This window comes from Bubalus kerabau, chromosome 17, assembly GCF_029407905.1.
Source record: "Bubalus kerabau isolate K-KA32 ecotype Philippines breed swamp buffalo chromosome 17, PCC_UOA_SB_1v2, whole genome shotgun sequence".
Lineage (NCBI taxonomy): Eukaryota > Metazoa > Chordata > Mammalia > Artiodactyla > Bovidae > Bubalus > Bubalus kerabau.
The window spans coordinates 56,005,296-56,028,536 of record NC_073640.1 but is presented as its reverse complement, the minus strand read 5'-3'; the positions used below and the strand labels follow the sequence as shown (position 1 = coordinate 56,028,536).

The window sequence follows — 23,241 nt, the reverse complement described above, 5'->3', positions numbered from 1 at the left end:
CCACTCCAGTATTCTTGCCTGGAAAATCCCATGGACAGAGGAGCCTGGTAGGCTACAGTCCATGGGGTCACAAAGAGTCGGACACGACGGAGAGACTTCACTTTCACTTTCATATACAAAGGCAATGCTACATAATGCCACATAATGCCAATGTCATTCACCTTACTTATAGTAGGGAAGTGCTACGTGACAGAGCAAGGTAGTCAAAAGTAGTCAGAGAGAGCCTTACTTGGAGATATTTGAACAAAGGCCTGAAGTAGCTGTAGGGGGCGAGTCATGAGGATATGAGCACATTCCAGGAAGAGCGAACAGCCAGCCAGAGCCAAGGTCCTCTGGAGGAAGCCTAGGGTTGTTTTTAGGGACAGGAGGGAGCAGAGCAGAGAGCAGAGAGCTGATGGGAGAGTGTGGTGCTAAGGGAAGAGAGGTGACAAGGAATGGAGCGAAAAGGCAGAAAATCGGGGGCATGCGTGATTCTGGGCTTGGGATCAGAACCCCTCATGCATTATACAGAATGAAGTTATCCTGGGCAGAGCATCAGAGGGCCTCCAACCTCACAGGAAAAGGGGTGGAGAGAAGTGTGACTCCCCCCTACACAACCCTGGACCTCTCCTTTGTAACACTTCCCACTTCCTGAATAGTTATTGGAGCCATTACCTGTTTACTTGCCAATTTCCACACTGTGACGTCCAAGGGACGGGGTCTGACACACAGCTGGTGTTTTTTCTAGATGCATAAGGAGGGGCCCAACAGGGACACTTGGAGACCCACTGTCTGCCAGATCGACTACATTCCCACCCCTGCACTCCTGGCACTACCCTCCCGTTGGGGGAGGAGGCGGCAGCTGAGATGGGAGGTGGGCAGGACAAGACAGGGTGGTACGGACAGTAAACAACCAGAGGAAATAACATGTGTGCCGAGGCCCCGCCCACAGGCCTCCCCCTCTCATCAACCCCACTACAGAGAGGAGGAGAGAAAGCTGCTCGAAGGAATGCTGTCTGGATCCCTGGACCATCCCATTTCCACAGCTTCCTGTTACACAGCCTGGCATCCTCTGGAGGGCGTCTCAGAGCGTCGGGGAAATATCAGAGTAATTGCACTCAGTCCACACACTTGCTCATCCTAAGGCTGCTCTTCTGACTGCGCGCCACCGCTGTGTCCCCCGCAGAGTGAGTGGAAGGCTATGCTGGTGGCAGAAGCAGACTCGCCCAGCCTCTCCCGGGTGCTTCACCCCACACTGGGTGTTTGGGTGCAGCCTTAACCGAGTCCCAGGACAGCCTCCGGAGCAGAGATGAAGGCCACCTAGGGTGGTTGTGGGGCTCTGGAGAGTGGAGGTGACTGGATTTAACCTTGCCTCCCTCCTCGGCCCCCCCACCACAGTCCCCAGCCTGAGTTTGGAAGATTTTCTAATGGGGAAAGGGGGCAGTGAGAAGGATACAGAGCCCCTCCTTGGGCCCAGCCTGGGGATAAGGGACTAGGAAGAAGGTAGGAAAGGCTGACGTGATGTCCTCCCCAGGTGGGGCTCCCCTGGTTTCTTAGCACCCCGAAAATGCAGGTGGAAAGTCCTCCCTTCCAATGTCCTCAGCAGACTTGGGGAGGTCGGGTCTGAGATGCCCCCAGAGGATCAGACCCAGGCCCTCGCCACCCCTGAGGACCCAGGAGTCCAGGATCTCAGTCCCGCTGGGGCCAGGAACTCAGTTCTCCTGCCAGTCTGGCTACTCGGCCTGGGAAGGCTGTCCTGGAAGCCCCACATCCAAGAGCCAGCCCGAGCCCAGTTCCCTGGGCCTCAGATGGCTCGGACATCCAATGTGTCCTTTGAGGACCCAAGTGCCAGAGTCCTCCCTTCCACCAGCCTCCCCAAGTCTAGCCCCCACCATGCTCCCCCTCTCCAGTGCCCACCCGCTGGGACCTAGCAGTCCCTGTCCCACCCCCCAAAGAGGGGGTCTGATGTATTACAAGACACCCCAGGATATTTTCCTCCAAGGCGTTTATTAACTCCTGAGTGTCAAGGGGCCACGGCAGGCTGGAGCCCGAACCAACAGTCTCTGTGGGGGGTGGTGCTCTGTGGGTCCCCATTCCCCAGCGCCCCCCTCCCCCCGGGGGGGCCGTCCCCTGCTCCTTGCGGCCCAGGACGCAGAAGTCCAGTGTGTGATATTCCAGCGTCCTCTACATCCCAGGGAAGGAAGCGGGAGGTAGCTTTGAACTCCAGTGTGTTTCGGACAAACGAGTTCAACCAGCCTGGGGCCCTTGGCTGGCCGGTGTGCGCAGTGCTGTGTCTGTCTCAGTCTGTCTGTCTGTCTGCCTGGGTGGGCTGGTGGGGGGTGGAGGGGGGTCACACGTAAATCGCCCGCCGGGAGATGAGGGAGCCGTCCAGCTGGGACTCCAAGTCGTCCTCCAGCGCCGGGGGCGGCGGCAACATGAGGCCTTTCTCTGCCTTCTCCTCCTCGTCCTCCTCGTCCTCCTCGTCCTTGCCCTGTGGCCTCAGGGGGCCAGGGTCCGCGGGCGTCCAGAAGACGGGACCCCCATTCCCAAACACCTGAGTTTTCGGGTCGTAGGACCCTCCTGTGCCGCCGTCTCCTCCTCCTCCGGGGCTCTTCCTTCTCCTCAGCCTCAGCAGAATGAAGGCCAAGGACCCCCCAGCCAGAAGCAGCAGCACCAGCAGTGTCCCCCCCACAGCCCCCCACACCACTGGGCCTGCGCCTTGAGGCGAGGCCCGGGGGGTGTCTGAGGAGAGAGAAGAGGGGTGAGAGAGAGAGAGAGGGAGACACGAGGTCAAGAGGAGACATCTGGAGGTGGGGGGCCGGGGGGACAGGACACAGCAGGGCAGGGCCGGGAACTGGGGAGGAGGCGCCACGCGGGACAGAGGACGGGGAGGCGGGGAGAGGAGGGAGAGCCCCGCTCACCCTCCGCGCCAGTGGGTGCCCTCCCCCAGATGGATTTCCTCACACCTGCCTAGTGCTTTGCTAACAACATAGAAAAAAAAGAAAAGACTCCTGAAATAACAAACACAAAACCAAAATGAAAATTGCTAGGGATTCCCTGGCTGTTTAATGGTTAAGACTCTGTGCTTCCACTGCAGGCGGATTGCTCAGTCACTCAGCCATATTTTGGACTCTTTGCGACCCCATGGACTGCAGCCCGCCAGGCTCCTCTGTCCATGGGATTCTCTGGGGAAGAATACTGGAGTGGGCTGCCATTTCCTCCTCCAGGGAATCTTCCTGACTCAGGGGTAGAACCCGAGTCTCCTGCGTCTCCTGCACTGGGAGGCGGATTCTTTACCACTGAGCCACCTGGGAAGCCTACTGTAGGGGGCATAGGCTCAATCTCTGGTCGGGAACTTAGAACCCACCTGCCGAACCACACGGCGACAAAAGAAAAAACCAACACACACATACACACGTGCATACAGGAAACAACAGCTCGCTACCCAACATTTAAAACACTAGGTCATCTCACTGAAAATTCCAGATTTCTTTTACGGCAGAAAAAAAAATCAGACCTGGCATCATCACACTCCTCCACCTGGTGATGGGCTGTGGCTGAGTGAGGCTGCAGACTCCGGGAACAGAGATCCATACCTGGCCACCCTGTCACTCGCCAGGACCTTGTAGGCATCTGAATTTGCCACTCCCTCTTAGAAACCCTGAGGTCAGGGTCACAGAATCTTGTGGCTGATCCAGCCAGAAAGAAGCAGAGATGGGTTTGAGCCTGAGACTGTTTGATCCCAAAGCTCTGAGCACTTGAGAGAAGGGAACTGAGGAGATTGAGCACCCCTAGCATCCCCAGGGTGGAAAATGGCGCCCCTTAAGCTCACAGTCCCGGGGGTTTCTTCTCCCTGCGGAGGCTGAGCTGGTGGGCGGGGATGGGTCTGGGGGAGCGGGGGTGGGGTGGGTAGAGAAGGAAGCAGGGGAGCACTAATCGGGGAGGAGTGAGGATGGGGGGGGCATCTGGGGCCCACAGATGCAACCAGCATCTTATCACATACCTGCTTTCCCCCACCCTGGCATGCAGGGCCTGACTGGGAGAGACCAGGGAAGGACCTGCTCACACCTGACCCTCCCCTCCCCTCCCCACGTCTCTGGACATTGGAGGGGCTGGAACCCAGGCCACAGTTTCTAGATGTTTTCAAAACTGGAGTTGGGGTGGGGCGGGGGTCATGACCTAGCGGGCTGTCAAATCAGTGCAAACAAGAGTAAAACAGAAGAGAAAAAGTCCACCTCAAGTGTGAAGGGCCAATAATACCCTGTGAGACTTCTGGTGGGGATATATTTCTACGCCTGTACCCTGGGTGAAGGTGGGAAAGACTGTTCAGTGAAGTCTGGAGGCCAGTTTTTACGCGTGTCGGGACGTGTGTCCGTGTTACTGAAGGTAGTATTTTGGAGGTGCTGGCTGAGCGTGTTCCTGTCTCAGGGTCAAGTTTCTGAAGCAACGTCTAGCCTGTGGCATGTCCTGTGTACTTATGTTTTCTCTGGCGTGAGCCCCAAACGGAGTGTGATGGCCTGTGCGGGTCTGTGTGCACGTGAGGAACGTGAGCCATCTCTGAGACCCTCTGCGGTGACTTTGCCAAGAGCTGTGAGTGAATCTCCTCTCCAGGCAGGGCCATCTGTTGACACATCACTACCTTTGACTGAATTTCTAGAGTGCTGAGAGTACCCCCCACCTGTCGGTGTCCATCTGTAGGTGTGTGACTTTGCAAGGATGCTCTTGACTGCCTGTGGGTCTGCGGTTACCTGTGCGGGGGCAGGGGGCCTTCCCACGGGTGTGTGATTCTGTGTGCACCCCACCCCACCCGGGTACGTGTGTTTCACTGGGTGAATACTGCCTGTCCAGGGCTGAACTCTGATGGTGGTGTGTTCGCCTTGGGGGTTGCCAGTGGTGGACGTTCCTGGGGTTTCTGGCTGTCTTGGGGGCGGCGTCCATGCTTTCGTGGCTGTGTGTTTCTCCCATGGCCCTTCAGTGTGATCCTGTCTGGGTTCTGCAGGCTCCACCCCCACGGGCCCAGTGTGGGTGGAGAGACCGGTTTCTCAGGTGGGTGTGCATCTGGGGTACAGTTCAGGGGGTGTATTTCCAGTTGGGCACCTTGCTGGGTGGGTGGAGCTGACCCTCCTCTGGGTGTGCCTTGGAGGGCAGGACTCTGACTGGGTCATCGCTGCCTTCTCAACATCAAGGAGCATGGCTGGCCAAGAGGAAACCTCAGCAAACAACTTGTCAGAGGATGATTTGTCGAAAGAGAAGCTCCACAGTGGCATTTCTGGGGTTTCCGAGGGCATGCCCTTGAGAACGTCTCCGAGTTTCCTTCTCAGCATCTGGGTGATGACATTTTCCCGTGCGCCCTTGCTGCCGGAGGTTCTTGTAGCATGTCTGTGTGGCGGTGTCTCCTTCCAGGTGTGTGTTTGTGGACCTGAGCGTGTGAGACGTGCTGAGGGCGGGCCAAGGGTCTCTCTGGGTGTGTGGTCTGTGACAGTGTTTCTGAGTGGCTACGCCACATCTCCCTGGCAAGTGTCAGAATTCCTCAAGAGGGATCCGTTTTCATTTTTCCTTTTTTGGGGGAGGTTTTCATGTGGGTATCTTTCTAGATGTGTGTGTGTGTGCGTGTGTGTGTGTGATGATCATCTCAGCAAGGGACCTGCTTCCACCTGTCTCCAGTGTGTGTGTGTGTGTGTCTGTCTTTACACGGGTGACTCTGAGTTTGTCTTTGGTGGTGTTTCTGAGATGGGGGGGGCACACCAAGGCCCCCTGGCTCCCTGTAAGCATCACAGTCTACAGTTGTGATTTCAACCCCATTTCCATCAGCCCGCACCTGGGCTTCGTTTCCTTTCACTTTTTCCCTCTCTGGCTGTGTATCTTGGGTCCCATCAGGGAGACTCAGAGCACTTCTGACTGCCAGACACACCAGCCACTGTTTCCAAAATACCACCTCCAGGGAGTTGCCTGGCGGTCCACTGGTTGGCACTCCACGCTTTCACTGCCATGGGCCTGGTTTTGGTCCCTGGTCGGGGAACTAAGATCCCGTCAGCTGAGTGGCAGGCCAACAAAAGAACAAAAAACAAAACAAACCCAAAATACCACCTCCAGGAACACAAACATCCCAACACACACGCAAACTGGTTTCCGGCTGGTACCAGCCAGCGCTCCCTGTAAAAAGTCTATTGTCTCTGAGTGCCTGTCCAGCTGCCCTCCCGTGACTGAGCTGTCTGATTCCTGTGGGTGTGTCTCGTTGGCTGGAGGCGGGGCCAGCTGCCCTGGATCTCTTCCTTAGGATCCTTCTCAGGCCTCAAGTTCCTAACTTCTCTGTCAGCACCTACCCAGTCACCCCAATCCAGACTCCACCTGGGGCGGGGGATAAAAGCCACGCCCCACATCGGTGAGGTGGGTGCAGCCCACCTCAGGTCGGTGGCACAGCCCCCCCAGCGCAGCCCCAGAGCGCGGCGGGAGGAACACTCGGGGAGCAGGCCCTGTCGTCACACCACCCCCAAGACCCGCTCACCTCGAACGAGGACCACCTGCTCGGCTTGGCCGGTGCCCACGGCGTTGGTGACGGTGCAGATGAAGGTGGTGTTGAACAGCCGGTCCACTGAGTGGACGATCAGCTTGGGGCCCTGGGCCACTGCTGAGGCTGGGAAGACACCGGAAGTCCTGGAGGGTGTGGGGGTCACGTGAGAGGGGCAGCATGGTCCACGGGGGGCCCAAATCTGGTCCCTGATGACACAACCCTCAAGAGCCAAGCTCCACAGACTTGAAACTTACTCCTTGACACCCCAAAGTGCCAGCTCCCTCCTCCTGGGGGACTTACGGTTTCAGGCCTTGGGTGTTCCTTTCTCATGACACAGGAGTCTGGGTCCCCAGCCCCTCTTCCCCAGACCCAGGATCCAGCCCCCAGCCCCTCCTCCCTCAGACCCAGGAGTCCTCCTCCCCCAGCCCTTCCTCCCTCAGACCTAGGAGTCCTCCTCCCCCAGTCCCTCCTCCCTCAGACCTAGGAGTCCTCCTCCTCCAGCCCCTCCTCCCTCAGACCCAGGATCCAGACCTCCAGCCCCTCCTCCCCCAGACCCAGGATCCAGACCCCCAGCCCCTCGTCCCCAGACCCAGGATCCAGGCCCTCAGCCCCTCCTCCCCCAGACCCTAGAGTCCAGACCCCAGGCCCTCTTCCCCAGCCCCAGGATCCAGGCCCCCAGCCCCTCCTCCCCCAGACCCAGGGCTCCACACCCCCAGCCCCTCCTCCCCTAGCCCCAGGATCCAGGCCCCCAGGCCCTCTTCCCCAGACCCAGGATCCAGCCCCCCAGCCCCTCCTCCCCCAGACCTAGGGCTCCAGACCCCCAGCCCCTCCTCCCTCAGACCCAGAAGTCCAGGCCCCCAGCCCCTCCTCCCCCAGACCCTGGAGTCCAGACCCCAGCCCCTCCTCCCCCAGACCCAGGAGTCTGGCTCCAAACAGGACTCACGTGCTCCAGTCGTAGCCCGTGGGCTCTGGTTTGCTGCGGACGTTACAGTTCAGGGTGGCCTCACTACGGCCGATGTACCAGTTGTCATCATAGCCGGATATGGAGACCTGGGGGGGGTCTGCAGGAAATAGGGGGGACTGACTCAGTGACCAGGGGAATCCCAGAAGGGGTGACAGTGAGTAGACAGATAAGAATCCTAAAGAAACAGGGTGGGCTGGTAGGAGGTGGACCCAGGGACAGCGCCTGCTCAGAGACCATCCAGGGACGTCCCTGAGGGTCATTCTGAGGAAGTTATTGTTCAGTGCAGGCAGCGCCCGAGCGAGCCACTAGAGATAATGTGTGTCATTTCTGACATGCCCAGAGCAGATTAGGGAATTAGTTTAACTGAAGGCATGGTCTGGGGAGCTAGTATAGAAAATGCTGAGTTGGGGTATGCGGTTGGAAAAGCTGCTAAGGTAACTATTTGGCAGAGTCTGTGGGGAGAGTGCCAGGAGAGCCTCTCTGGGGAATATCGGGGCGGGGGGTGTCGGGGTAGGCAGTTTGGGGAAGAGCGAGCTCAGAACATATGGGAAGGGGTCCAGTGGTTAGGACCTGGTGTTTTCACCGCCACGGCTCTGGGTTCAGTCCGCGGTCAGGGAACTAAGATCCCGCAAACCACCACCACCATCGCCACCAACAACATTGACAGCAGCACAGCACGTCGACAGGGTCCTCAGGGGCCAGCGTGCTCACATTCGGGGCAGAAGTTGGTGTAGAGACCCCAGGCGAGTCAGTATAGACAGTGCCCAGGGAGCCAATTCAGGCAGTATGAACGGGGGTGTGTGCGTAAACAATACTGGGTTGGGCCGAGTAGACAGAGTAGTTGATAGGACAGTGAAGGAGCAGTGTCAACTGGGGTCCATGGGAGCCAGAAGAGATTGCTGGGTTCACCTGTATGCTGGTAAAAAAAAAAAAAAATAGGGATAGCCCTAGTTTGCGGTGTTTGTCAATTCTCTTGGTATAAATACTCCCCACAGTTGATTCAAGCTACCAGTAACACTTAATGGACGTGGAATTGGGAAGAAATGTGTAAAACTGACCTTTGCAAGCCCATTCTGATGTACCATTGACTGTGGCAATAAGTTGAGAGCCTAGTGAAGCTAGTGTAGACAATGGACAGGAAGGCAGTGCAGAAGTTGATCCAGAGTGCCAGTGTAGACCACACTCCAGGATCGTGTAGACGGTGCCCTAGAGGGCCAGTGTTTTGGGATGGGGGAGCGGTCACAGCCTGATGTACTCACAGCGCACGGAGAGAATCACTGGCAGCAGTTTGGGCTCCTGGAAGCTCTCATGTTCCACTTTGCAGATGACCTTGACCCCGTCTGCTTCGCTCAAGGGTGTCACAGTGTAGCGGCTAGTGACGGTGACTGTGCCAGGCAGGGGCCCCGACCCCTGGGTCTCTTTGGCCTCCCCGTCCAAGGGTGAGAGCCAGGAGACCCGGGCAGGTGGTCGGCCACCCGCAGAGACACAGCGGGCCACGGGTACAGGATCCAAATTGAATGTGACCTCCTGTTTCTCGGCATGGTTCTGGGGCTGGGCTGGGGAGAGGTACAGAGGGGGTGGGTCACTCCACACCTAGAGTCAGTCCACAAACACCCTCAGCAGTGGAGCTGAGCAGTTAAGTCTCAACTGGAGTGGAATGGATTGCCATTTCCTTCTCCAGGGGATCTTCCCAACCCTGGGATTGAACCCACATCTCCTGCATTGGCAGGCGGATTCTTTACAGCTGAGTCATCTGGGAGGCCCAAGGCCCAACTGCAGGGCTTCACTTCCCAGTTTTGCTGCTTTGCAGCCGCATGGCTTTGGGCAAGTCATTTCCCAACTCTCTACGTCAGGTTCCTCTTTTGTAAAGTGGGGATAGTAATAGATGAAATAAATCGACATATAAAGCGCTTTGGACAGTGCTTGACACTCACTGTGCTATGTAAGTGTTAGCCATTATAGTCCAATGCATTCTCTGTTCTGGTCTGCTAGTAAAGCAGACGGTGTCCACAAGCCTGGATGAAGCTGTGATTTTAAGCGAAAAGCCAAAGCAGAACAATGCAGTTCAAAGGTCCAGCTGAAAAGAACTTCTACTTCTTTTCCTTTCATCACCACTAGATTTCGGCCCAGCGGTGAGATAAAGGCAATGGAGATTCCCAAAGCTGGACATTTTTTGCCCTTTTCACCCATCCTCCGGGGAGACATGGAAAAATATTAGGCGGGGTAAAACCTCCATGAGGAATAATAATGCCAACCACAGTTACTGATGTGTGCTCCTAACCAGACAGCCCCTCACGTTCTGACCCGCATCACTACCTGTCCCTGGTCCCTGCTCCTGCCCACTGCGGGGTCTTCAGTGACTTGCACTGCCTGGAATGTTCTGTCTTGCTCCTCCTCCTTTTCCAGATCCCGGACTCACTTTTTCATAGAAACTTCCCTGAAGTTTGACTCCCCAAGAAAGTAGAGGTTTCACTGTCCTGCTCTGTGCTTTTATAGGCACGTGGTGCCTGGTAGTAAGTGATCTCTACCTATCTCTTAATAGAACAAATGATGGCAGAGAAAGAGAGGCCTTTGAGAAAGATGGGGAGGAGGAGAGTGGTTTACTATGTGAAACAACTGTGGTTCCTTGGGAAGGGAAGTGTGTATTGAGGGACATTACAGGGTACACTTCTCCAACTCTCTGGAGCTCAGAGCGGGGGGAACGTATCCAGAGTGATGTGGCTTTTTCGGAGTTGCTGGAGGAATATGGGACCCCAGGGGACCGCCAAGATTTAGCAAGAAATAGCATCCTTTGAAAAGATGCCTTCCCTAACTCTTCCACATTTCGCTAAGTGGTCATGCTGGTCACTTCCTGTTGGAGCCAGAAGGCTGGGAATTCTTCTTCCTCCTCCTCATCCCTTAGTTCACGGACAAGCACCCACTATCTCCCAAAAGGGTGATTATTTCACTTCTCTGTTTATTCCCCTTTCCTCACTCCTCCCTGCTTATTCCCTCTTCCAAACCAATGCCTTCTCTAACCTGTCTCCTTGCTTCCTTCTACCTTTGTCTACTCTTCTGATGCCCCATGCCCATCACCCCTCCCTGACCCTGGCAGCCAGTTGATCTTTTTTTTTTTTTCTTTTATTTATCTTTGGCTGCTCTGGGTCTTTGTTGCTGCAAGCGGGTTTTCTCTAATTGCGTTGAGTGGGGACCATGCCTGGTTGCGGCGCATGGGCCTCTCGTTGTGGTGGCTTCTCTTATTGTAGAGCATGGGCTCAGTAGTTGTGGTGCCCGGGTTAGGCTGCTCCATGGCATGTGGGATCTTCCGGGACCAGGGATTGAACTCATGTCCCCTGCACTGGCAGATGGATTCTTAACCACTAGACCAACAGGGAAGTCCTGCCAGTGACCCCCCCCCTTTTTTTTTTTTTTAAAGAATTTCAAGACCCTGGTCAGGGTGTTCTTATGATTTGAAACCGTCTTATGGCTCCAAATAACATTTCAGATGAAGGGAATTCCCTGGTGGTCCACCAGTGGTTAGGACTCCATGCTTTCACCGCCAAGGGTGTGGGTTCAATCCCTGGTTGGGAAACTGTGAATCTCCAAGCTGCTCAGCACGGGGGAGGGGGAGGGGGACAAAACCAACAGATGAATTCCAGCTACCTGGCCTCTTGTCTATGAGGTTCGTGTAACCTGGCCCTGTTGGTTTCTTGCCTCGTTGAGGCTCACTCAAGCCCTTGCCACTAGCCTCCTGTCTCTTCCTAGAATGTGCCAGTCTGTTTCTCTTATCCCAGCCTTTGCCTAGACTGTTCCATTCCCTCTGCTCGATCTTCATTCTTCTCCCCGAGGGTGGCTCCTGCTTACTTGGCGAGACTTGACTAAGAGGTTTTCACTGACCATTCTCTCTACGTGAGTCCACTGGGGCCTTACTGTGAATATTGCAACATCCTGGAGCTCCTTTTGTTTGCTAATTTGATTATTCTCTGGCTTGACCTCTAAAATGTTTCCATAAGACAGTGACATCTCACTACCTCCACTGCCTCCCCTTTGGTCTAACTGCCATCACCTGTCTCCTGGACTTATGCCCTCGCCGCCTTTGTGAGCCTCCATCCTCACTCCCCACATAGCCTGTGAAAACCCAAGGCAATGCATTCCTCCCCTACTCAGAATCTCCTGTAGCTGTTGTTCTCTCAAGGCAAAAGCCAACATCTTCTCATGGTCCATGAGGTCATCTGTGATCTGTGCTCCCCCATCACTGCCTTGGCCTTGCCTCTCCCTGCCCGCCCCCCCATTCACTCATCTCCAGCCATACTGACTTCCTGGCTTTTCCTCAGACCTTCCAGGTGTGCCCTGCCCCAGGGCCTTTGCACTTGCTGTTCCTGCTGCCTGAAACTCTCCTCCGTGGACCTGCAGGACTCCCTCAAACCCTCCTAGTTTGGGTTCAAATAGCACCAGACCACCCTTACTAAAATGGTAACCTATTCTCCTCCAATTTTTTTTTTCTCCTCCAATTTCTAAAGCGCCTACAACCGCCCAGCTCACTCTTATTCTTCTTATTTATGTTATCTACTCCCTTAATTGGAGTCTAAGCTCCAGGAGAACGGGGACTTCTGTTCTCCTTAGGGCTTCATCCCTAGAGCGTGCCACAGTGTTTGCCACAGAGTAGGGGCTCAACCATCTGAACGCTTCTTGCCGGCTGTATCTCCTCCCTGCAGAACTACCGGTGGCAAATAGCAGGTGCTTAGTGAATCACGGCCAGCCAATTGATGACCGCAGACAAAGTAGGTCGATTTCCCAGCTGAAGCCCAGAAACAGGCCCGTGGGGGCGCTCGCGCGTTGCACCCCTCCCCCTCTCGCTTCGCTGCAGCCCCTCACCCCCACCCTGCTCACCTATGACTCTGAGCCAGGTGACTCCCCGACTGGTGCCCTTGGGGAAGGTGGCAAACTCGCAAGTGTAGTTGCCTTCATCCTCCACCGTCAGCCCCCGGAGGGACAGCGTGGCGTCCCGCACCTCCAGCTCCGAGCCTTGCCCGGCCCCCGTGCTCGGCGCGGTATTGACGAAGGACAGCCGCTCCTTGCCGGGCTTCGGGCTGGGGAAGCTGCGACCATACTGGGGGTGGAAGATGGCCACGTTCTGTTTGCCTTCGGGTGCGTCCAGGCGCAGCCACGTCACCTGGGACACTCGGATTTCAGGCGCTGAAGGCAGCAGGTGGCACGGCAGCTCTACCGTGTCCCCCAGGTTGCCCCGCACCTCAGCGGCGACCTGAACTCGCACATCCTGGGCACCTGGGGAGAGAGGAGAGAGAAAAGAGAGAGAGAGAGAGAGGTCAGGTAGGGGAAGTACCTAGAAATCCCTGGGCCAGGCAGAGCCATCATGGGAGGGGGCCCCCTCCACCCCACCCCGGAAATGCAGACCTCAGGGTAATGCAGGCATCTTCAGCTGTCCCAGTTCCCAAAAGGCCAACCAGATAAGACAGTTTGAGGAAAACTAGGGCCATTTGGGTTCTGGGCTAGCTGTTATACGATTATGGAATTACTGCTCATGATCTTCGGTGTGATGAATAAATTGTGATTATGTAGTATTCATGTAGCCATGAAATTAAAAGACACTTGCTCCTTGGAAAGAAAGATATGACAAACCTAGACAGCATATTAATCTGCAGAGACATCACTTTGCCAGTAGAGAGTCAAAGCTATGGTTTTTCCAGTAGTCATGTATGGATGTGAGAGTTAGAGCATAAAGAAAGCTGAGTGCCGAAGAACTGATGCTTTTGAATTGTGGTCCTCGAAAAGACCCTTGAGAGTCCCCTGGACAGCAAGATCAAACCAGTCAATCTTAAAAAGAAAATCAACCCTGCATATTCATTGCAAGGACTGATGCTGAAGCTGAAGCTCCAATACTTTTTGGCCACCTGATGTGAAGAGCTGACTCACTGGGAAAGACCCTGATGCTGAGAAAGACTGAAGGCAAAAGGAGAAGGGGGTGGCAAAGGATGAGGTGGTTAGGTAGCATCACTGATTCAGTGGACATGAATTTGACCAAACTCTGGGAGACAGTGGAGGACGGAGGAGCCTGGCTTGCTATAGGCCATGGGGTGGGAAAGAGTGGGACTAACTGAATAACCACAAAGTAGTCCTTAAATCAAAAATCTTTAAAAATATCCTATTTTATTTCATTTTTCACTACACGGCTTTTAGTATCTTAGTTCCCTTACCTGGGATAGAGCCCAGGCTTGCCATTGAGAGTGCCGAGTCCTAACCACCAGACTGCCAGGGAATTCCCTATCTTATTGAAGTATAGTTGATTGATTTATTTTTAACATTTTATTTATTTATTTAATTTTTGTCTGTGCTTAAGTAGTTGTGGTGCTTGGGCTTAGTTGCTCGGCAGCGTGTGGAATCTTCCCAAACCAGGGATAGAACCCTGTGTCTCCTGCATTGGCAGGCAGATTCTTTTTTTATTTTTAGTTTAATAGACATTTATTCCATTATTATATAGTTGAACAACCTCTACACACAGAATAATATGGTTTAAGATTTTTTGAGTAGGAAGGAATTTGGGTCTCAAAAGGTTTTGCAAGCCTGTTTTCTGGAAATCACTTAAGTGGGCCTTTTAAAAGACCCTTGGGAGGGAGAAAAAGAAAAAAACAAGAAAAATTGGTTCAAGAAAATCAGTAATTAGATTTCAAAATTAAACTACCTATTAAGATAGCAAACCAAGAACTGGGGCAATTCCTCTTCTGTATTTTCTACACTCAAATACACCCTGGGAAACAGAAGTCTAGTCTACAGGAAGACACGATGCAACGAGCAGAATGAGGTGGTGAGCCCAGCCACAACTGGTGGCCTGGCAAGTCTGGAACTGTGAGGCTCTTGAGGGTGGTTTGAGCAGGGATGGAAACAACTGTAGACAGCACAAAGTCAGAAGCCAATTGAACTTGTAGTGACACCAACTACATGATTTTTCTCAGTAGCCTTTTTTAAAAAAAGATACTCATTATTTATTTGTTTATTTAGTTGCCAGGTCTTAGTTGCAGCACGCAGGATCTTTGATCTTCATTGCAGCATGTGGCATCTGGTTCCCTGACCAAGGATCCAACTTGGGCCCACTGCATTGGGAGCACAGAGTCTTAGCCACTGGACCCCCAAGGGAAGTCCTTCTCAGTAGCCTTTTAAGAATGGAGTGACTTGACCCTAGAGAACACTGATTACACTTAGCAATGATACTTTTAAATATAACCACCCCTATTTCCTGCATCCCCTAAGGTGGTTCATGATGGTCACAAACTAATACTACAGATAAAACATTTAATTTTTTGATAAGTTTTTCCCATCGTCCTACACCTGAAAGGGACCTGATGAACATCAGCCTCCCAATCCTAAATCCTAGGAGTTATTAGCTCCTAAAACCTCAGGGCTAATAACTCCCTCTCACTTATCTAATGTTCAATTTCCATTAGTTTTAATCAACACCAATGTCAATACAACCATTTTGCATGAAGTTCAGTATTCTACAGATACCAGAGTCTGAACCAGGAGCTTTATGTGAACTTCAGTGGTACCATGGAGGCCAAGGCAATTTAATTTTGGTAAACCAGGATTTGATTCATTTGTGAGAACCCTCTTGCAACAGGTCTATTCAATTCTCTTAAAAATGGTGGCATTACTTTTTGCCTTTCAGAAGCAGCAGTTACATAAATGTAGTATCAGATTAAGCCTAAAACATGGACCCTAGTCAACTTTATTTTTCTGCATATGATCTTGAGAAAGGATCAGGACACCCTTCACATTTCCAAGCAATATCCAACGTAAAACGTTGTAGCTGCCAAACTCCATAGAACTGCAGAGCATTGCATCACCCCAGTAAAGCTGCAGGTCTCATCACATGCATCAACAAATCTACAGGGTGAAATTTCTGCACTCCTCTTTTATAGAACTTTACACCTATTGCCCAAACAGCATTTTAAACATGGACATATCAACTCCCTAAGAAAGCAAAAACAAAGGCATTCGCCTTATTAGAAACGGGTTACACCATCACTTAAAGTCTTCAAGCATCACTGCACTTTAACTTCCATAATTTTTTTTTCCTTGGCTGTACCAGGTCTTAGCACGTGGGGTCTTAGTTCCAGACCGACCAGGGATCAAACGTGTGTCCCCAGAGTTGGAAGCACAGGGTCTTAACCACTGGACCACTACGGAAGTCCCTAACTTTTATAATTTTGACAATGCATTCAATAAAGCAATCTGCAGACAACTAGTTTTAACAGACAAATTAAAAAACACTTTTAAGCAGACAAGAACATCCTAAATTATTAGGTAAGAACTTGACAAACATTACTTATATTAGCGGTAGCGGTGGAGTTGGAGAGTACTGTGCCTTCTCCAAGCTGCACAGCCAGAGCCACCAATAGCTTGGTGGAACTTGTAGCCCTTGCCTGGCCCGCGGCTCTTTCTGCGCTCTTTCTGCCTGCAGACGTCAGCCCCTGCATCTCCCCGTGCTTGTGGACTGGTTTAGTGATCCACTAGGGGTCAGGGTTTCTTCTGATAGCTTTATGGAATGGATCAATGAGGATAACCTCAAAGAATTGGTATGTAGAATCTTCACCAACCCAGTAGGAATTTAGGACCCTCAGGGCCCCACAGTGGTGTCCAGTGCGCTCCTCCGCAACAGACTGAAGGCTTCGAGCAAACTGGAGCTGGTTGACACCATGGTAGACAGGCTTGCCGAAAGTGGCACCCTTAGGAACTGGGCGTTTGTGGCCACGGTGGCGCACACAAATCCGATATATAACATAACCTTCCTTGGCCTTGTATCCCAGCCTGCGCGCCTCATCGGGCCGAGGCGGGGGCGGGCGGGGTTGGGGAGGTTGGGGGTATGAGGGAGGTGCGGCGCGGGGGGACGCGGTGCAGCGCGCAAGAGCGGGTGGTACCGCCAAGCAGCGCACCGGGGGTAGGAAGCGCATCACATCTGACTGCTTCTTCCTCCATAGCTCCTGGATGTACTTGTCCGCACCCATTTCGACTCACCCTGATGGCTGCTGCCAGACGAAAAGGACCGAACCTTTCTCCCTGGCAGGCGGATTCTTAACCACTGGACCACTGGGGAAGTCCTATAACTGATTTGGCGATCCACTGGTTAAGACTATGCTCTCTCACTGCTGAGGGCCCAGGTTCAACCCCTGGCTAGGGAACTAAGATTCTACAAGCCGCCCAGCACAGCCAAAAAGAAGAAGAAAGAAGGGGAAGGTAAAAGGTGGAAATGTCATATCTGAAATGTTCATCCAAAAAAAAAAAAACACAACAAAAACCCCCAAATGATAAAGTGATGAAGCAAACAAGACAGAATATGACACGCTGTCAAGTCTAGAGGCAGAGATGAGGGAGGCTGATGGGCCTTTCTTCCAACTTACATGTGTATGTTGGAAACTTTTCATTGTAAAATGTTTGGAGGGAAAAAAGAATTTTCCAAAAATAACAAAAACTCAAATCTACGCCAAAAGAAATTAAAAAAATTTTTAAGGGTATGTATTTCATTTTTTTCCTGCACAGTTAATAATCCTTTCTCTCACATCTCTATAAAACCAACAATCCTCTGAGCCTGTTTTTTTTTCCTATTAACAGCCTTAGTGAGATTAATTCCCATTTATCCATTAAAAATGTACGAGTCAGTGGCTTTTCATGTATTCACAGGAGTTGTGCAGCCATCGCCATAATCAAGTTTAGGACATTGTTATAATGCCCCAAAGAAATCCATGTACCCATCATACAGTCAGTTGCACCTCCCGTCGCCCAGTCACTGACAATCAGTGATCTACTTTCTGTCTAGAGACTGGCCTCTTCTGGCCATATCACATAAATCAAACCATAAAATATGTGGCCTTTTGTGTCTTTCACTTGGCAGTGTTTTCAAGGTGTACCCAGGCAGTAACAAGGATCAGTGCCTCGGTTCCCTTATACGGCTCAGTAATATTCCACTGTACAGACTGACCACGTTTCGTTCATTCATTTAGGAGCTGATGGACAGCTGAGTTGTATTCACGTTTTGGTGATTATGAACAAAGCTACTGTGAACATTTCCATGCCAGTTTTTGTCTGAATATATGGCTTTTATTTCTCAGCTCATTATTTGTTTTCTGGCTTTTAATAAAAACGAACATAAAAATAAATGTTTCTCCAGAAACTTCCACTGGTGGTCCAGTGGCTAAGACTTCATGTTCCCAATGCAGGGGCCCAGGTTCAATCCCTTGCCAGGGAACTAGATCCCACATGCCACATCCCTAACTCTAACCCTATGACCCAGCGCAGCCAAATGAATGCATTAATAATTTATTTTTTAAAAGGTGAATTTTTTTTTTTACTGTGCAAGGCAGTAAAGCATGGGGACTGAGAGCACAAACTGTGTGCCTTCAAATCCCAGCTCTGCCACTTACTGGCTGTGTGACGTTGGACAAGTTGTTTAACCTCTCTGTGCCGCAGTTTTCTCAGCTGTAAAGGGGAGGGTAATAATGGTGCCCACCTCCTAGGGGTTGCTGTTTAAGGATTAAAGAATGTTTGTTGAGCACTTAGCACACAGGGCCCCAGGAAGTGCAAGATCAGTGCTTGGTAAATAAACATAACCAGCTAAGTATAATTACAAGTAGCCCTTGACACCCAGCTCCGAGGCAAAGGCCCATGCCCAGCTGTCCTTGACCGAGATGTGAGGGGAGGCATGTGTGCAGCGGCTGGCCTCCCACAGGAATCCAGGAAACATTAACAGTGACCCTAGTGAGAGGGTCCCCAAGAGAAGGCAGGACCCATCCTAGGCACTGCTCAAAAGAAGCCATCAGTGAAGGCCGTGTGACACACATATCATCTCGTGGAATCCCTACATATATCTTGCAACTCAAACCCAGGGGGCCCACCTTGAGATACGGGCATCCTCCCCTCTGGAGGGACCACACTGCAGTGTGTCATGTGTGGGACCCTGGAGCAGATGGCTGGGGGCTTCCTGCTGGCTCTGTGCCCTTTTAGGTGGGTGACTTTTTTTTTTAATATTTATTTATTTGGCTGCACCAAGCCCTGGTTTCAGCATGTGAGATCTTCCATCTTCATTGTGCCACATGGGATCTTTAGCTGTGGCATGGCAACTCTCAGTTGCAGCATGTCAGATCTAGTTCCCTGACCAGGGATCAAACCCGGACCCTCTGCATTGGCAGCATGGAGTCTCCCAGCCGCTGGACCACCAGGGAAGTCCCCGGGTGACTTTGTTTTGAGCCTGATTTCCTCCATCTGTAAAATGGGAATGTTTGAGCAACCCTGTAGGGTCCCTGGCGACAAGTCCATGACACGATTTTCTCCTATAGATTCCTCAGAGGGCAGGCACAGCAGGTAAGTCAAGTAGGGGCAGACAGCCACATGCTACTGAACAAGTCCAGCTCCCTCAGTTACTTTTGGCTCAGGTAGCATAGTTTCAGAAGTGACCTAGCAGCACAGAAAGGTCTGGAGGTCAAATCCAGACAAAAATCAGGATATGAGACCCTGGGGGCAGCAGTTGGGTGGAGCTGAGGCAGGGTTGCCCCCTTCCCCCAAGGTTCAAGGACCCTGCGTGGCCCCCAAAGGCGCTGAGGATGGGACAAGTGTTCCCAAGGGCTCTGCCCCCTTTGAGCTGGGTGAGGAGGGATGGGAACTCAGTCAGGGAAAAAACACCCAGGCCAGTGTGAGCGCAGAAGAGACGTAGGGTGGGGATGAGGGTTTAAGTTTTCTTCTTGAGGTAAGTGGGAACCATTGAGGGTTCTTCACTTGAAGAAGAACTTGACTAAAGCAAAGATTGAGAACTTCAAGGGCTTGAGTGGTAGAACCTTCCTGCTAGCCATTCTTTTCCAGCCTGTGCCAACCAGTGGGCAACAAAGAGTTGCTCAACACAGTGACCCCAGGTACTAGAGAGTCAGTCCCTGAGGATGGGGATTTATCTATCTTGTTGCTTACTGTATCCCTAGAGCCCACACCAGGGCGTGGGTATAGTAGGTGCTCAATCAATACTGTTGGGGAAAAAAAAAAACAAAAAAAACTGTTGAATAAATATCAAGATCTGTTCTGGCTGTACATTTCACAGATGTGTCAGGACAAGTCCTCCAGGAGTTGACATTCCAGGAGAGGGGAGAGATTGCACAGACAGTCGGGTGGGGGGGGCAGGGCTGGGGGTGGAGGGGAGGACCTAAAGCAGGGGCCTGACCCAGCCGAGGGGAAGGGCAGGAGGGCTTCCTGGAGGAGGAGACCCTTCCCAAGGGAAGCCAAGCTCCAGCCCATGGAGCTCCACACCTTGCCTGGGTCACTGGGTCCCTTTGGGGACTCAGATTTCTTGTCCTAAGGAAATCCTGTGGCTGCCAGTTGCCTCTCTTCTGGGGAGTTCCCTGGTTGCCCAGTAGTTAGGACCCAGGCTTTCACTGTCATGGCCTGGGGTTCACACCTCTCTTCTGAGGGAGGTTGTCCTCCTGCAACTCGAGTGGCCCTGGTAGCTTCAGAAGATTAAAAAAAAAAAGCAACAAGAAAAAAAAAAACCCACTTTTGGGGATTTCTTGGCAGCTTAGTGGTTAGGACTCTGTGGTTTCACTGCTGAGGGCAGAGGTTCAATCTCTGGTCAGTAAGCCTGAAATAAATGAATTAATTAATTAAATAAAAAAAAACCCACTTTTAGCTTCTTGTGGGGCAAGCTTCTCAGGAATTTCTTTTATCACCAATACTTTGTCCTGGATGGCCATACACCCTTCCTCTTTCTGACTAGCTGGCCCTCATCATCCCCTCACCCCGAACCCATTTCCCCATCTCACACACCAGGTTTTCATGACCCTCCTGAGCTCCTGGAGGGCAGGAATTCTTTGCCTGGTCTTGTTCACAGGGGTACACTCGAGACCTGCAACAGAGACCTGCTCCTGGTAGATGCTCCATATATGTGAAATGAAGGAGGTTCTAAAATTCTAAGGCTCCACGATTCCCATTCTAAATGCCTCATTTTGAATGAATGAATAGCATGGTTCAGCCCCCATATGGTTAATGGCCCATCTTTTAGGTCTTTCCACCTCAGTAAAAGGTTTACGATGGAAGTTTTGGAGTCATATCTGACTCCACTTTTTCTCAACCCCCATTGCAATCCATCAGGAAATCCCATCAGCTTCTTCTTCAAAATATATCTTCAAGTGGACCAGGTTTGACCCCTGCATTACCCATATCCTGGTCTAAGCCAGTGGCATCTCTCCCCTAGGTCATCTGACACACACCCCCTCCCTTGCCATGAAGGGCTGCAGGTGCCCCCTGCAGTTCCCACACGCAGAGAAGGGTCTTCTTCTATGGCTCTCTCCTCACTCGGAAAATAAAAAAAGCTCAAGTCTTTACAGCAGCCCACAAGGTCCTGTGTGACCTGTGCCCGTGCTCTTTTTGACCTCATCTCTCACCCTCTCCCCTTGGCTCACCCTGCTCCAGACACACCATCCTCCTCACCATTTCTCAGACATGCCAGGCAAGTCCCACCTCAGGGCCTCTGCACTTGCTGTTCTCTCATCCTGGAATACATTCCCCTCCCTCGCTCCCTTCAGATCTTTGCTCTGGGGCGTTCCCTGACCACCCTAATGATGAGAACAGAAATTCCCTTGACACTGCTTCGTTTTCCTCATTGCACCTGATGTCTTTTCCCCGCTAGAACATTAGTTCTCGGGGCAGGGATCTTTGTCTTGAAAGTGTTAGTCCCTCAGTCATGTCCAGCTCTTTGTGATCCCATGGACTGTAGCCTGCCAGGCTCCTCTGTCTGTGGAATTCTCCGGGCAAGAATACTGGAGTGGGTAGCCATTCCCTTCTCCAGGGGATCTTCCTGACCCAGGGATCAAACCCGGGTCTCCTGCATTGGCAGGCAGATTCTCTACCATCTGAGCCTTGGTTCCTGCTGTATTCCCAGAGCCTAGAGGAGTACCCGGCACACTGTAAGAGCTCCAGAAATGTGTTGAGTGAATGAATGAGGTGTAGATGGGGAAGCAACAGTGCATTAGATGACAGAGGCTGAGGCTGAGTTAGAGTTTGGGCTTTTTTTTAGGGGCACTAGAGAGCCATAGAGAGTTATAGGCAGGGGGAGGGACAAGGTTAGATTTGTGCTTTAGAAAGAACCCTCAGAATGGACTGGGGCCAGGCTTCGGGGGTCAGGGCAGTGGGGATGGAGGATGAACTGGATTGGAAACACATTCAGAAGTTAGAATGGTTGGGACACGGAGGCTGACCGGCTGTGGGGCAGGGGTAGGTGGTGAGGGGAACGAGGTGTATTGGCTGATGCCCAGATGTTTTGCGTTTCAGGCAGAGGCGGGAGAAATGAAGCCAGGAGGAAGGTTGGCCTGGAGTTCAGACCCTAGTGTCCAGGACACTGTTGGGCGGGAGCCTGTGCCCTGACCTTGGCCAGAACATGGTCAGCAGCACAGTGGGGGAGGGTGTGGCTGTGGGAACACCAGCCGCCCTCAGCTTTCCTCCGCGAGCCAGGCTGGTGACAGCTTCATGGGGTGTCAGCTGGGTCCCCAGACACATTTCCCCTGCCTGTGGCCTGGCATGCTAGGCTTCCTGTGGTGGCAGGGCAGGGGCAGCCCAGGGCATTGTGTGAGCCCAGGGGAATCCTTTGGGTGGGTGGGGACAGAGACCCAGAGCCTGAGACCCTGAGATCTGGCGAGGGGAAATCAGGGCTGAGAGGAAGGGGCTGGGGGCCTGGACTCCTGGGTTCCTGCCTGCCTGGCTGGCTCCTCCCAGCTTGGCTCACCCTCTCCAGACCTACAAGGTATCGTAGACCTGCCCTCTGACCAGGGTGTGGTGGATGCCAGCTGGCCCTCGAAGGCCAGCGTGCTTGGATTGCCAGCCTCAGCTGCTGCCTCAGCTACCTCCATAGTTAATTAATTGCATCAATCATGGAGCCCACCCCCACAGCGGACATCCAGGAGCCTGTTTGGTTGCAGGGGGGTGGGGGTGGAGGAGTGGGCGGGTGTTGTTGAGCAGAAGCAGCCAAGATATTGGGCTGTCTGTCTGGGTCTGCATATCCTCACCTGCCTCCCCAGCCCACCTCTCTGATGGTGGTCATCACTCAGCTTGGAGGATGGATGGTCATCATTCCCCTCCCTGGTCTGTGATTTTCTGCCTTTCTGCAGGGACTCCACCCCTACTGAAGGTCTCCCCTGTGGAGTCTGATGCTTCTGGGGGTGACTCTCTAGGACTGTTCTTCCTGGCTGAGCCCCTCAGACAGAACCCCACCCCACCGCTCTGCCCAGGCCGAGTTTACACCAAAACACTTCTGTCTCTGAGACTCTGGCCCTCCTCTTGCAGGTCCTGTCTCTTTGATCTCTTGTGTCTCTGTCTCTGGTTCTTAGGGTTCGCAGTCTGCCCCTCTGTGTCTCCCAGGAGTCCCTAGTCTCTGCTCTCTGTGTCTGTCCGTCTGTCTGTCTGTCTCTCTCTCTAAAAGTTTTATTGAGATACAATTCCCATACCATATGATTCGCCCATTTAAAGTGTCTAGTTCAATGACATTTAGTAAATTCATACATTTGTGCCTCCATGACCACAATCAATTTCAGAGCATTTTTACCAGGCCCAAGAGACCCTATCTGTTCTCATATTCTCTTTCTTCTGTACTCCGACATCTGAGGTCTGGATCTTTTGGGTCTGGGGGTCTCCTCGTCTCTGGGATCTGGCTCCTGGCACCGATTCCTGGGGTCTCTAATCTCTCCAGGTTTCTGGTCTCTGTCTCTCAGGATCTCTATTTCTCCATGGCTCTGACCCTCTGCCTCCTGGGTCTCCCCATCTCTGCCTG

At 52.6% G+C, this 23,241-nt stretch overlaps 1 protein-coding gene and 1 pseudogene across 3 annotated transcripts in view; both read right to left on the bottom strand.

Annotated features, from left to right (window-relative positions):
* The window catches only part of NECTIN2 (nectin cell adhesion molecule 2), a 32,946-nt gene that overhangs the window by 6,764 nt on the left and 2,941 nt on the right, over window positions 1-23,241 (bottom strand). For 2 of the 3 annotated variants that reach the window (XM_055552515.1, XM_055552516.1), the window contains exons 2-5: window positions 12,324-12,719; window positions 8,714-9,010; window positions 7,434-7,551; window positions 6,485-6,633 (exon numbers count right to left, since the gene is read on the bottom strand). In XM_055552515.1, the coding sequence (XP_055408490.1) occupies window positions 6,485-6,633; window positions 7,434-7,551; window positions 8,714-9,010; window positions 12,324-12,719 (960 nt within the window). Of the gene's footprint in view, window positions 1-1,978; window positions 2,722-6,484; window positions 6,634-7,433; window positions 7,552-8,713; window positions 9,011-12,323; window positions 12,720-23,241 lie in introns of those variants that run through there. The other variant, XM_055552517.1, reaches the window with a different exon arrangement.
* LOC129631485 (60S ribosomal protein L15-like) lies at window positions 14,679-16,453 on the bottom strand (annotated as a pseudogene).